Genomic DNA, 13,702 nt, shown 5'->3' with positions numbered 1-13,702 from the left:
CTCATGGTTGTCTGCCTCCACCACTCAGACTAGTTTCAGGTTAATTCGTGTTTATCCAGAGTCATAAAAATTGTTTTGTGATGTGACACTGATCGTGACTTTTGACCACCAAAGTCTAATTAGTTCATCCTTTACTCCAAGTGAATGTTTGTGCCAAATTTGAAGGGATTCCCTTGAAGAGTTCTTGAGATATCTCGTTCACCAGGCCAAAATCATGTTTTGTGAGGTCACGGTGGACCTTGACCTTTAGCCACCAAAATCGAATGAGACTGTGCTTGAGTCGAGGGGAATGTTTTTACCAAATCTGAAGAAAAATTCCCTCAAGCTGTTATGGAAACAAAATCGCATTTTGTGAGATCACATGACCTTGACCTTTGACCCTTGACCCTCAAAATCGAATCAGTTCATCCTTGAGCTCTAGTGAATGTTTGTGCCATTTTTAAAGAAGTTCAATCAAGGTGTTACTGAGATATCCTTTCCACGAGAATGGGCTTTTGGGTAAAAATGTAACAAATGAAGGGAGTTTGAAAGAACTGTTCTGTCATTAGTTATTTGTCCCTATTGCAGGTTGAGACATTCAGGTGCATTGGAACAACTACAAACACTGACATGTTATCACCTCATGAAGTTGTTATCAAATATTTTAGCAAAGAATTGAGTATTTATATATCCAGCAGACACATAGCAACATTAGCTTCCACATGCTCTGTTTTTGGTCTCTTTTTGGCTCTTTAGCTGTTAAATGCTTCACAATGTTCACCAGCTGCTCTCTGACAGTGTCTATCTGCCGTTTGCTGTTGACAAGGTGGTGGACAGTGGCTTTTTACAGTTGTTTTTTTCTGAAAACAGCTGCCTGCAGCTGGAAACAGGACAGATGAGAGCTGTGAGACTTTTGTTGCAAGCTGGAAGACCAAACAGAATTTGATCCTTTGTCAATATCAATATTAAAATATTTCTTAGTTTAGTTTGAAGGAAGTTCCAAAAGGGACAACACACACACACACTCACAGTGTCCAGCGAGGCAGCAGCTCTCAGGTCTGGTAAGAATCCGACTTCCAGCAGGTGGAGCAGGAAATTCTGGTCTTCTATACCATAGACCCTGTCCAGGAACAGCACCATGGCTGCCTTATGGTCTGGACAGAAACCAGCTGACATGTCTGGCTCCACCACCACCCCATCTATGCATGCACACGCACAAACACACACATGAGAAACAAAGGTCAACATATAACCATTTGTAATACTGAAGTAAATGTTGCCATTTATTTTCATCATGGATGCTGTGCTGGACCTACTTAAAATCAGGATTACTGCAGTATGCACATCAGGTAAGGTGGGTGCTGGTGGTGTTGCTTACCTTTAGCCAGGTTGGGCATGGAAAATGGAATACTGATTACTCCCACCAGGTCTTCAATAGGAATGAGAGACCTCAGAATGGCTCTGATACGGATTGCTTCACCTTTACCAGCATGGATTAACTGATACAGAGTAAGAAACGTTAGTGTGAACAAGTATATGAGTCTGTGTATATGAGTCTATCTGTGTGTGTGTGTGTGTGTGCGCACGCGCAGGGGGGTGGGGGGTGGGGAGTGGGGGGATGGGGTGTTGTCACTAACATGCATCTCTGGAGCACAGCGACCTAGCAGATCAATGAGAGCAGCATAGAAGGTCATGATGGCATTTCCCATGTGGATGGTATCATCTTCCTCTTCTTCCAGCATGTCACTGCTAAAAACACACACACACACACACACACACACACAAACACACACACACACACACACACCTTTAAAAACATTAAAAACACATTAAAAAACGTCTTTCTTTCAAGATGTGACAGATGTTATGTTCTTACAGTGTTCTGCTGCTCTCAGATGTAGGAGAGGGACCATCCCTGGAAGAATCCTGAGAGATCTTAATGGCTTCCTCCATTGCTGCCAACAACCCATCACCACCCTCACCCCGAAGAGCAGGGCCAAAACATTCTGGTCGGCGAATCAGAAGCCTCACCACAACATTGGCATTCTCCTCAACACTTTCACCTGACCACAGAACAGTAGAGGTGTTTATGCCAGACACACACTACTCTGACAAAGACGGACAACAGTTTTTAGTTGAAAATAGTTTGACCAAGAAATTGATTCATCAATCAAAACTGTTTAAATTGTCACCATTGCAGAAGACAGCAAAGCGCAGGAAGTCGAGGTAGCGTTCGCCCTCCACAGGGTTCCAGCCGATGTCGGGGTATCCCTTACGCACCAGCATCACACAGCTCTGCAACCCACAGCCGGCCAGGTACTGCACCACCTACAGAGGCAGACAAAGTGACACGTAGAATGCTTTTAGTGATATATCATAAAACAAACAAAAAAAAAACAGTGGCTGATTCCAGCTTCTCAAAATGAAGAATTTGCTGTGTTTTACTACTTCATATTGACACTGATTGGTGGGCATTTATGTCAAAACAATATCAGACAGATGAATTTACAGTGAAACAGGTCTAAACTGAACAGCAGGGTGTAAATACTGGAAGGCAGGTATACACTTTGCTGTTGTTGTTTCTTGTTAGATGCCATATTCATCATTACAGAGTGAAGTGGACAATCTGTATATGTGTCAAAAGGAAATTTCACAATTTATAAGTTTACTGGTGTATATTTACCCTGATATCAGTTTACATTTTACATTTTTATCAAAAGCGATTTACAAGTGAAGCTTTAGTGCAGTATGAAACCTTAGCGTAAACATTAAGTACTACATCTACTGTATTTAATAAATGCAAGGAGATTATATTAAAGAAGTGCACCAAAAGTGCATATTAAGAGCTAGTAAGATATGTTAGGGTTTTAGGTTTAGGTTTTAGGTGCTCTCTGAAGCGATGAGTTCTTGAAAATAGAGAGGGACGCCCTTACTCTGACAGAATCTGATAGCTTGTTCCACCATCAGGGAACCACAGACCAGAACAGTCTGGACTGAGATTGTCTTGTGTGCAGGGATGGTAATGCCAGACAACATTCCTTGGAAGAGCACGGTGGCTGAGAAGGAGCACAAGGCTGAATGATTGAATTCAAGTGGATGGAGCAGACCCAAGAGTAACTCTGAAGGCATCATCATCCATCCTTCATCCATGTGGAGATATCAGAGAGACAGCACAAGATCCACTCAGAGACAGTGGAGTCATCTGGTGGGAATGACAGGTATGGCTGGGTGTCGTCAGCATAGCAGTGATTTGAGAAGCTATGTGAGAGGATAACTGGACCCAAGGAGATAGTGTGTATTGCAAAGAGGAGGGGTCCCAGAACTAATCTTTGGGACATTTTCCCTTGCCATGACACACTGAAGGAGAGACCAGTGAGAGAGGATTCAAACCAAGAAAGGGCTTTGCCCAAGATGCCCATGTTGGAGAGTACAGACAGCAGGATGGGTCACTGTATCAAAGGCTGCTGAGAACCTAGGACTGACCTCCAGCTCTTGCTGCTCTTAGAGCTTCTGTCAAGTTTATTAAATAAACCATTATAGTGAGATGTGTCTCTAATACTGTGTAGTTTACCTTCATTGATAGAAATGAATTTTACCTGGGTTTTTTAAATATTAAAAACCTGGAACTTTTCATCCAAATACATCATCTACTTTTGGTCAGAGTGAAGTGAGGGCTAGGGTGGCACAGTGAATCCTCTGCAGCTCTGAGTCTTCTGAAATACATGTTCACCACATTCTTCCATTAAAGCAACCACTGAGTCTCTGTTTGTGTGTGAGTGTGTGTCTGTATAAATGTTTTTCAACCTCACCTTCTCCAGGTCTGGCTCTCTCAACGCCAGAGCCAACTCATTATTATCCATGACTGATGCTGCAGCCACATCAAGAGGAGTGGAGCCTCGCATGGATGGAGAAGCTGAGGAGAGGAAAGGGAAGGAGAGAAAGAAGAGAAAAATATATAATTACTATAGGTACAAATAAGATTACAGGGACTGTCACTGTTATGTCACTGTTCAACCTAATTTCTGTGAGTGATATGGGACAAAGATATAAATACAAATTGAGCTCCACAAAAAAAACAAAATCTCATCACAAAGCAGCTCAGTTTCTTCCAACTAGTTAAAGAACACAGGTGAACACAGTGAAGCAGGACAACACATGACCCTCATTTTCACAGGTACATTTGTGTTTGTCAATTACTGTACATTCATCCTCTTGAATCCAGTACTTGTAGTTCCTTCAGCTTCAGGCTTGATAAAAGTCTCAGGTTTTACTACCAAGATTACTGCTGGATGACTTGATATGTTACACACTCCCAGTGTATCAGAGGATTGCTCTTTGCTCTTCTATAATGAACACACAGCCTTGAGGTGTGCCAGTACTCTGTGTGGCAGTGCTGGAGGTTCTAGACTACAGCCCACCAGTGAGGAAGTCCAGGACCCAGTGTTAGAGAGAAGTGGTCACTGACTGGGAACTTTATCCTGATTGGCTGAAGGCTTCATCTACGTTTTTAGTCTAAGAACTTCAGATCCTCCTTTACAGGGGTGAACAAAGTACAGAGCTCCATTTACTATAGTCAGATCATAGATCCTCCTGGTCAAATATTACTCCAATACAAGTGAAAGTTGTTAACTTTTTACTTGAGAAAAAGTACTGGGGTACTTGATTTTAAAATACTTGAATGTTCAAAAGTAAATTTTTTTGTCAACATATTGTTGTATTGTTCCACATTTACTGCACCTGATGACTATGAAACAACCTCCTGACTGAACTGAGAAGGAGAGAACGGACCAGCACCTGTAACTCCAAAAAGTCAACTTCCATGCTTTTGCGCTGCCACAAAGGAAGCCAGCTAGCCATAGCCGCAGAGGAGCGAGACTACGACCTGCAGAAGTGTACGCACTCCGAACACACCGGAGCAACACAAAGTAAGAGGCTTATGTCTGGGCAGAGACTTAGCATGTAGATATTTTGATGTATTTTACTGTCCAAAGCAGTATTTGTTATTGTAGGACTGCTGTGTCTTTTGTTTGTGGGACCACCATGTCCTGTGTTGTGAACACTGCAGAGTGTTGAACATTGCTGCTACATTGTTAAATATTGTTGTGGCCGTATTGGCTCACCGCTAGGTCAATACCTGAAATTTTACCAGTTGAAAGACCGGTGCCAAGCCAGACGAGCTTCCATTCGCCTGCTTTGCTAAGGTGTGGTAAAAGAACAGTTTATTGCGCTCTAACAGCAGCCAAAGTCTTCCCTTCTCTGTCTCTCTGCATGCTTCTCTCTCTCTCCTCTCCTAACCCACAAAACACACACACAGACACATTTTGATGGTATGGGTCACTGGTACTGGGATTATCCTGACACATACAGTATGTGGACTGAATGACTATGGTGGGGCCGCAGAATTGCTTTATAAGCAATCTTTTTTATTTGTGCAAAAACGCCCAGTGCATTTTCTCCTCTTGTTGAAAACTTGACATGCTGATGGAATTTCAGTAAAACAGTCTTTACATCTACAGCAGGTTTGACACAGCCTCACCTGTTGTCTCTCCCATTGCTTCAGCTGCAGCTTCTCCTACAGCATCTCCTCCACAACCTGACACTGCAGCTACAACTCCCTCCACACTTGGGTCAAGTCTCCTGTCCTTTACGGCGGAGGAGGTGAGGGCGAAGCTCAAGAGGCTACATCCTGGAAAGGCAACAGGCCCAGATGGTCTGTGTCTGAGGCTGTTAAAGGACTGTGCAGCCCAGCTGGCTGAGCCTCTCCAGAGGATCTTTAACTTAAGTCTACAAACAGGAAGGTCCCGATCCTGTGGAAAACATCATGTCTTGTTCCGGTACCTAAAGTAGGAAGACCGGCTGAGATAAATGACTACAGACCGGTGGCTCTCACACACATCATGAAGACCCTGGAGCAGCTGCTTCTCCACAAGTTGAATATGCACTAGACCCCCTACAGTTCACCTACAAAGAACATATTGGAGTGGATGATGCCATCCTTTACATGCTCCAACGGGTCCATTCTTACTTGGATGAGCCAGATAGTTACATGAGGATTATGTTCTTTGATTTCTCAATTGCATTTAAACCCATCCAACCCCCCATTCTTAAAGACAAGCTGAAAGGGATGGGGGTGGATCCCTGCTTTACATCCTGGATTGTGGATTACCTGACAAGACGACCACAGTATGTCAGGCTGGGTAACTGTGTCTCAGGGACAGTGATGAGCAGCACTGGGGCTCCACAGGGGACTGTTCTGGCTCCTTTCCTGTTCACCCTGTATACGGCCGACTTTAAATACAACTATGAGTCCTGCCACATCCAGAAATACTCGGGTGACACAGCTATTGTGGCGCGTATCAGGAACGGGCAGGAAGAAGAGAACAGGGATCTGACAATGGCCTTCAGTGAATGGAGCGACAAGAACTGCCTCCTTCTGAACACCTCCAAGACCAAGGAGATGGTCATGGACTTTCGGAGGTCTAGGCCCACCCTAGTGGTCAACATTCATGAACACAAAGAGACTGGACAAGCTGGTCAAAAAGGCTGGGTCTGTGCTTGGCAGGAGTCTGGACTCACTCAGGACTGTTGTGGAGAGACGCATGCAATGTAAGATGGAGGCCATCTTGGACAATACCAACCATCTTCTCCACAACATTCTGGCAGGACAGAGAAGCAGCTACAGCTGCAGCAAACGTCTCATCTTACTGCGCTGCAGAACAGAGAGGTTCAGGAGATCCTTTATTCCCACTGCCATCAGGCTATACAACACCTCAGCCAAAGGAAGTGGACTCATTTCATTATTATTGTGGTGATAAATTTATTATCTATCTATCTAACAGCTCTCATACTGCCTCCGTCATGTTAGTGTCACAGGGGGCCGGCAGTGGTGAACACTCTCATCAGATAGTATGGCTGGCACTTCTTGACTTCAACAGCAGACAATAGTGTTTGGACAGTGATGACTCCTTGCTAGGGACAGGGACAAGGCTTGTTTGTACTCACTCTAACAATCTCCAGAAGATCCAGGTGGCTCCAGCTGGTGCTGGCGCAGGTCCTTGAGAGGCGGCTGTGTGTTCTATAACAGGTCTTAATAACATCAACGGTGCTCTACTCATACTGACATAAGTTAGAGAGCAAAGTTTAAGTTAAGATTATAGTGTCAATCAACTATTTTCAGTGTCAGGAAAAAGGCCACTCAGGTGCTGGACACATGAACAGTGAGATGGTCCAGTTAACCACATGTCTGCACTTGTGTTGTGTCTTAGTAGTTATATGTACATGGTGTACATCTGAATGTGAACCATATGCAGTATGGTTGACTTTTAAGAAAAACAGGGAGGGAAAAAAACAACACATATAAGACACACACATTCATACACTCACCGAGGCCAACACTGCTGTTCTCCAGAAGGTAGCTGAGATGGTCAAACATGGCCTTCTGGTTCTGACGACTGATCCGACAGAAATAACAGAGAAAGCGACAACAGTTGGCCACCATCTTAGGAAAGGTTATTTCCTGCAAAACACACATCATGTAAAGAGTAGTTACACAAACATCATGCAACATAATGTTTTATCATCACTTCATTAGTTTATTTATTCAAATGTATTTTAGTTAAAATAAGTTTTAAACACACTGTAAGTTTCATCAACAACCTGACCCAGCTTTAGCATTTAAAGTCTATTTATGCTTCACACCTTTGAGTCTCCCCCACTGAGCACGTTCACCATCACCTCCATGACAGTCTCATGCATCCCCAGAGCTCTCATCAGGTTAGGATGCTGGTAAAAGACCTTGTTGTTCATGATGTCACTACAGAGGAAGGAAGTTAAGTTCAAAGGTCATTAAGGCTCTCATCAGGTTAATAACCACTGACTGAACATGTTATACACAGTATATCAAAAGAACATTCAAGTGTCTTTGAAGTTAGATTAGCACCAACATTTTTGACTTTTCCTTTTCTTCAACATTACTGGTGTTAAAATAAGTCCCTACTACACTACAATAGCTGGTGTTTGGCATCTTTAATTTTGCTAAAAGGAACAAACATACATAAAAAAAAAAGTCTTATTCTTCACTGAAGGAGGTTTCGGTGGTTTAACTTTCATCAGGTGTCTTCTTGTAATTTATAGCAAGTGTAGTTCAATGTGACATAGTGTACCATAACATTTATATTTGTGGTCTGTTCTAACAATCTCTTCAAATACAGTTTTTAAAAAAGTGAGATGCTTGAGGTGTAAAATCTATTCCAGTCATGCTGCATCTCAGACGATGGAGAAAGTATGGTTCAGTTGTGTATTTGATGACCTTCCAATTCAGATATATCCATGCATTCATGTAACCCCAGTAATTCACTACTGCCAGACATTTGCCGATATCAACTACAATTAGAAATTAGACTTGGTAATTATATGATGCAGTGTCAGAGATGATTTTCAGTATGGTGAGTGCAAATATTTGTCCAGTTGTCACAGATTAATTAACAAGAAAGAGAGGAAAAATGAAGCAAAATAAAATATATCTGTGCTGAAGAGCCTGACAGACAAGTGTCTCCTCACCCTAGCCCTCGGATCATTAGTTTCTCCTCCTCTCTTCCCATGCGGACACTCAGTAGAGATCTGATCTGACCCAGAGCAGCCAACAGGTTGATGGTGTCCTCAATGGAAACTGAATTTATAGTGTAGGTCTTAGGAAGAGCCCGCACCTTAACAGAGAGAGAGATATGCACATTTCCTTTGCTGTCAGACTGTTCAGACTTTTACATTACAGACTGTACATTCTGAACAGTCAGAAAGTACAGATTACAGTACAGACTGCAGAGTACAATACAGATTGAGCAGAACAGTTTGTCATCACTTTCCATAACATCAAAATGACAAATGATGTTTTCTGTTTATGACAGTATAATAGATGTATAAAGGTAAAGATGTAAAGGTCTGATTTGTAGGATATCCTACTTTAAATGTGAAGTATTGCTGTATATTCACAAACATATTTTCAGAGCAAACTTATTACACATATACTAATGAAGCCACTCTCACACTTGACCAAGTTATCATATTTTAATGTAACAGAGTGATATCTTCTTTCTATTAAAATGAACACACACACACACACACAAACCTGTCCTCCGATGCCATCATACTGGCGGTGCAGCAGGACAAACATGGCTCTGACCAGCTCTGGATCCTCAATAACCGACTCCTGAGCCCAGCGGACCATCGTGTCTGAGATCAGTTGCTGTAACGTACCTGTACAGACACACATACAGTGATGGGGTAATCTGAAAATCTTATTTCCTCTCATTTTTTTTTGTTTTTGTATATTTTTCACTTGACTCTGAGGTCATACAAAATCAATATAGTGAAACAATTTGTAAATAAACTAAATATTCTGGCAAACTAAACCATTGGGGAAGCTGTAGTAGATCAAGGAGAAGCCCTGTAGAATAAGTGGCTTTCTACACACAAGTGCACAGAAAATAGAGAGAGAGAGAGAGAATTAGGTGAGTGAGCACTCTCAGACAGACCAATATATTCTACTTCTTTCTTCAAACATCACTTGATGACCTACTTCTTCTGTTTGTGTGTTTGTCTGTCTGACTTACTGGGTTTCCTGTCCTTCTTCTCCTTCGGCAAGTTGGCCATCTTCTTCTTCAGATAAGCCACTTTCTCCACCAGTGACATGAGTCGACCTCGGATGGTGAAGTCACTGTCACCATCTATGCTTCTGTCCTCATCCAATTCTATACCTGACAGGAAGGAAGTATCACTATACAGTGCATACTGTGTGTTTGAATTTACATTATACAGATATTATTGATCTATTGTTTCTGTTACTACTGGTCTCTATTCTTCTGTATGAGAACACTGGTCATTGCAGTTCATTCGAACATTTGCCAAACTGTTCAGGTGAAGCTGACTGGTAGTTTACCACAGTGTCTCATCAGATCTTCATGAAAGTCGAGCAGCTGTTCTCTGATGTATTCAGGACAGGGACACTCCTGCTTCTCATCCTTAAAGTTCAGCAACATGTTGATCTGCAGAAACACAACAAGTCCTGTTCATTACATACCTCTACAACCACCTCTGGAATGACCTCATAGAAACAATCTTACACTAAGATTTTGATAGATAATAGGAACATGTTTCTACCACTGTGTTGGCTATTGGTAAAGATGCTATTTGACTTAGGGCTGCAGTGTTTTAGCTCAATAATGGTATCTCATTTGATATGGAATTTGTTCCTGATTTTAGCTTCTTTATTCAGTATGTCTCTTAAACTCAGCTTAGGTCTTTCTACACTGTCCGCTGTTCTTTGCTTATTTTCTACTTCATGCTCAACTGTGGTCTTTTGTTTTACCACTTTCTGCAGAGAATAGACTTGATCTTACTTAATAAACTCTTAATGCACAACATTTTATGATTCTCCAGCCTCCCTGTGTTTTGTAACCTTTTCTTCTGTACTCTCCAGTTCCCCAGCTCAGCCTCACTCTTCTTCAGTGGTGTTCCTACCTGTTCCTGTGGAGGTGATCTGAACTCTTTGGTTTTCTTGGCAGTGAGAGCTGCAGACATGTTGAGTGCCAGCATCACCTCGTTGTAGCGGAATCGCTGGTTGTCTTGGAGACAGGCCACAAAATCATCAGAGAAGGCCACCACTGCCTCGATACGATGACGCACCTGACAGTCACACAGATACTGTAGCACATGGCACATCTGCACGTACGCACGTACGCACGCACGCATGCACACACACACACACACACACACAAACACACACACACACACACACACACACAGATTAGACAGCACATATAATGTTAGGGCAACTCCATATTATGTTGAAAATCTCAAATAGATGAGAAGAAAAGTGTAGGATAAAAGAAAAGTTTGTAGGATACAGTACATCCCTGTTATAGCAAAGTCTTTGCAGGTTCAAAACTTAGAGGAAAAAGAAATCTGTGAATCTGTAAGTAAAAGGTGTTAATTGAGTTAATTTCCTGTTTCTGTTCTGATGCTGGATTTTAAAACAGCTGGACAGTATTTCATAACAGTGAGAAACAGATCTTAATACTGTATGTTCCATTGCTCCTCACTGGATGTCTATTTTCATTTCATTAAGCTAATTAGTGTCAAGGAGTTGTGTGCAGCCTTAATTTCAGAGTTTTACAAAAGGGTAGAAAATGGCACTATATGGACTTAAATACAGTGGGGTCCAAAAGTCTGAGACCACTTTTCCATTCACTTGAATGTCTGTGCACACACAGTATATGGTTCAACCTCAGAAATACAGAGCTTGTTTTGTTATTGATGAGGTTGCTGTGCAGTATGTGACACATGCAGCAGCCACAGGTTTTGATGCTCTGTTCTGCAGACACAAACTCTCCATTTGGTCTCTTGTTGGACTGAACCCAGTGATGCTCTGTTGTATTTTTGACTATGTACGTCTCTATTGTCTGTTGCCATAGCAAGCTATAGCTTTGTTGTTTGGTCATGGTCTTTGTTAATTCTGGATGTCTGTGAGAAAATCAAGAACTAAAGTGATTTTTACCTGCGATTTGACATTTTTTGTGACTTTGATTGGACAGTACATCACATGTGTAGCTAAATATACATATGGTAGAAACACAAGTTTGACTGCAACTTAAAAAAAAAAGCTTAGTTATCTCTAAATAAGATCACTCAGTGAAAAAAACTAAATTCCCCAAATAAATCATAGAAAAGCTGATTATGAATACTGTAATACTGAAAAGTATGTTTGCAAATACAGTAGGACAAAAATATAACTGTATTTACAAACAGTTACCTGGAGTTTTACAGGCTCTGGCAGCTTCATCTGCAACAGTCCTTCTTTTGGCATGGTCCTCCCTCTATCCTCCCCTCCAACCTCAGTCTCCACCTCCTTCACCATCTCCAGCTCCATGTGAATCTCCTCCTGCCCTTCTCGCCTTTCAGAGAACACAGATGGCTCAATCAGTCGGAGGATGTTCTTCAGATCTCCATTTTGGAAAACTCCCATGATGAGCATGGTGTAGAAGAGCTTGATAAGGGGAACAAAGAGAAACTCAGTGCTGCCTCCTATTGGATCCCGTACGTGCATGCTTCCCTCCCGCACAGCCTCTGTCAGCATCTCAATTGTTTTGACTTTCAGTATATCTAAAGGGAATTCAGGGCTGTACTGGAAACAGTCTCCTGATCCTGATCCGCTGTTTCCGTTGTTTCGATACAACGATCCGGTCCCGCAGACAAAGCTTGGAGATGAGAAGTGCATTCTGGGTCTCAGGGAAGTGCTGAGGCCAATGCCTGGCAGGCCATGTTTCTTCTTCTCGTCAGGAAACAGGGTGATGCTCTTTGTTTCATCTGTCATGGGAACAATGTACTCATTGTTCATCATGAGGCGAGCTGTGGCGTAGCTGCTCAGGTGGATATCGATAAGGAGGTCGTAATAGCCAGCACGAAGCAAACCTGTGGTTGAGAGACAGACAGAAGGATTATATTATAATGCTCAACCAACATTATAATTCTGCTTTCACATAAATGAATTAGAAAAATAATTCATTAATGTGACATGTATAATAGTAATATACAACCGCATAATGCACCACACAATTCTGCATGAGTACATTTTATACTTTATTTGCATTCTGCCAATAATATGCCTGTATGCAGTGTTGTGCACGTCCAACACGTTCAATTACCTGCATTCATGGAACATGTTCATATTTTTTGTGAACGCTGAGCTGAACGAATCAGTTTACACAATCTTGTGAGTGAACGCCGTTTTATGGTACGCCACATGACGTCTCCATAGACACAGCCCAGCATCGCTGGTGCTAGCGGTACAGACGGTACAGACGCATTTACTACTGCTGAAGCCAGTTTGTTTGAGCATTTGAAGCAGTTTTATGAACAAACAAGTGAAAATTCAGACAGATTATATTTATATACGGATTTTAAATGTAACTCATGTCTGTGGTTCTTCAGTGCTACAATAATTCATATAGTTTGGGAGTGGCAGTGATTTGGGCTGGTGATGGATGGGTAGAAGGAAGTTCTATTGAGAGAGAATAGTGGCCTATTTTTATTTTTTTATTTTTTTTATTTTTTTTAAAAAGGAACAAATGAACGTGAAATAGTTCATTTTTGGAACTGTGAACTTAGTTCAAAACTTTAAAAAATTAACTATGAACGTGAACTAGTTAATTTTCATCTGTATGAACTGAACTTTGAACTAGTTATTTTTAAGTGTGAACTGGCACAACATTGTATGTTTATTTCATGGATTGTTCTGGTTCTTCTTGTCAACAAATCTCATGTGCAGAGCCAAACCAACAGTGAACATCTCCAACTAACCAGTCTTTGTATCACAGCATGGTATATCTGATCCCGCTGAGCCACAGAGCTCCATTGTTTCCAAAAACTATTAAAAACACATCAGTGAGCCACACTGTTACTCTGGGTGACATGTTCCTTCATCACCATGAACACTAACACTGTAATTTGTTTTGGCTCCGTCCCACACACACACACACACACCATCCTGCTGCCACAAATACTTACTACAGCACCAAATGTGGATTATGCACCGCCACTATTTCCTCCTGTTTGAGTAATGTTTGTCAAAAACTAAAGCAGGTAGCTGTTTTAGGAAATTACTGAACCTTTTAGAAAATTAAAGTACATGGTTCTGAGCTGTTCATAAAGATTAACGTCGTCAGTAGGA

General features: G+C 41.8%; 1 protein-coding gene across 1 annotated transcript in view; it reads right to left on the bottom strand.

The window, feature by feature from the left end:
• Window positions 1–13,702, bottom strand: part of ryr2 (ryanodine receptor 2) — a 225,349-nt gene that overhangs the window by 81,801 nt on the left and 129,846 nt on the right. The window contains exons 40-53 of the mRNA XM_022766015.1: window positions 11,786–12,444; window positions 10,495–10,695; window positions 9,914–10,019; window positions 9,588–9,731; window positions 9,104–9,231; window positions 8,539–8,684; window positions 7,678–7,792; window positions 7,363–7,495; window positions 3,789–3,892; window positions 2,172–2,307; window positions 1,856–2,042; window positions 1,617–1,725; window positions 1,358–1,478; window positions 1,009–1,178 (exon numbers count right to left, since the gene is read on the bottom strand). Of these exons, the coding sequence (XP_022621736.1) occupies window positions 1,009–1,178; window positions 1,358–1,478; window positions 1,617–1,725; window positions 1,856–2,042; window positions 2,172–2,307; window positions 3,789–3,892; window positions 7,363–7,495; window positions 7,678–7,792; window positions 8,539–8,684; window positions 9,104–9,231; window positions 9,588–9,731; window positions 9,914–10,019; window positions 10,495–10,695; window positions 11,786–12,444 (2,459 nt within the window). The remainder of the gene's footprint in view (window positions 1–1,008; window positions 1,179–1,357; window positions 1,479–1,616; window positions 1,726–1,855; window positions 2,043–2,171; window positions 2,308–3,788; window positions 3,893–7,362; window positions 7,496–7,677; window positions 7,793–8,538; window positions 8,685–9,103; window positions 9,232–9,587; window positions 9,732–9,913; window positions 10,020–10,494; window positions 10,696–11,785; window positions 12,445–13,702) is intronic.

This window comes from Seriola dumerili, unplaced genomic scaffold (assembly GCF_002260705.1).
Source record: "Seriola dumerili isolate Sdu_G_001 unplaced genomic scaffold, Sdu_1.0 BDQW01000807.1, whole genome shotgun sequence".
Classification (NCBI taxonomy): Eukaryota; Metazoa; Chordata; class Actinopteri; order Carangiformes; family Carangidae; genus Seriola; species Seriola dumerili.
Note: the sequence above shows the minus strand (reverse complement) of the source record. Positions and strands in the feature narration are given on the sequence as shown.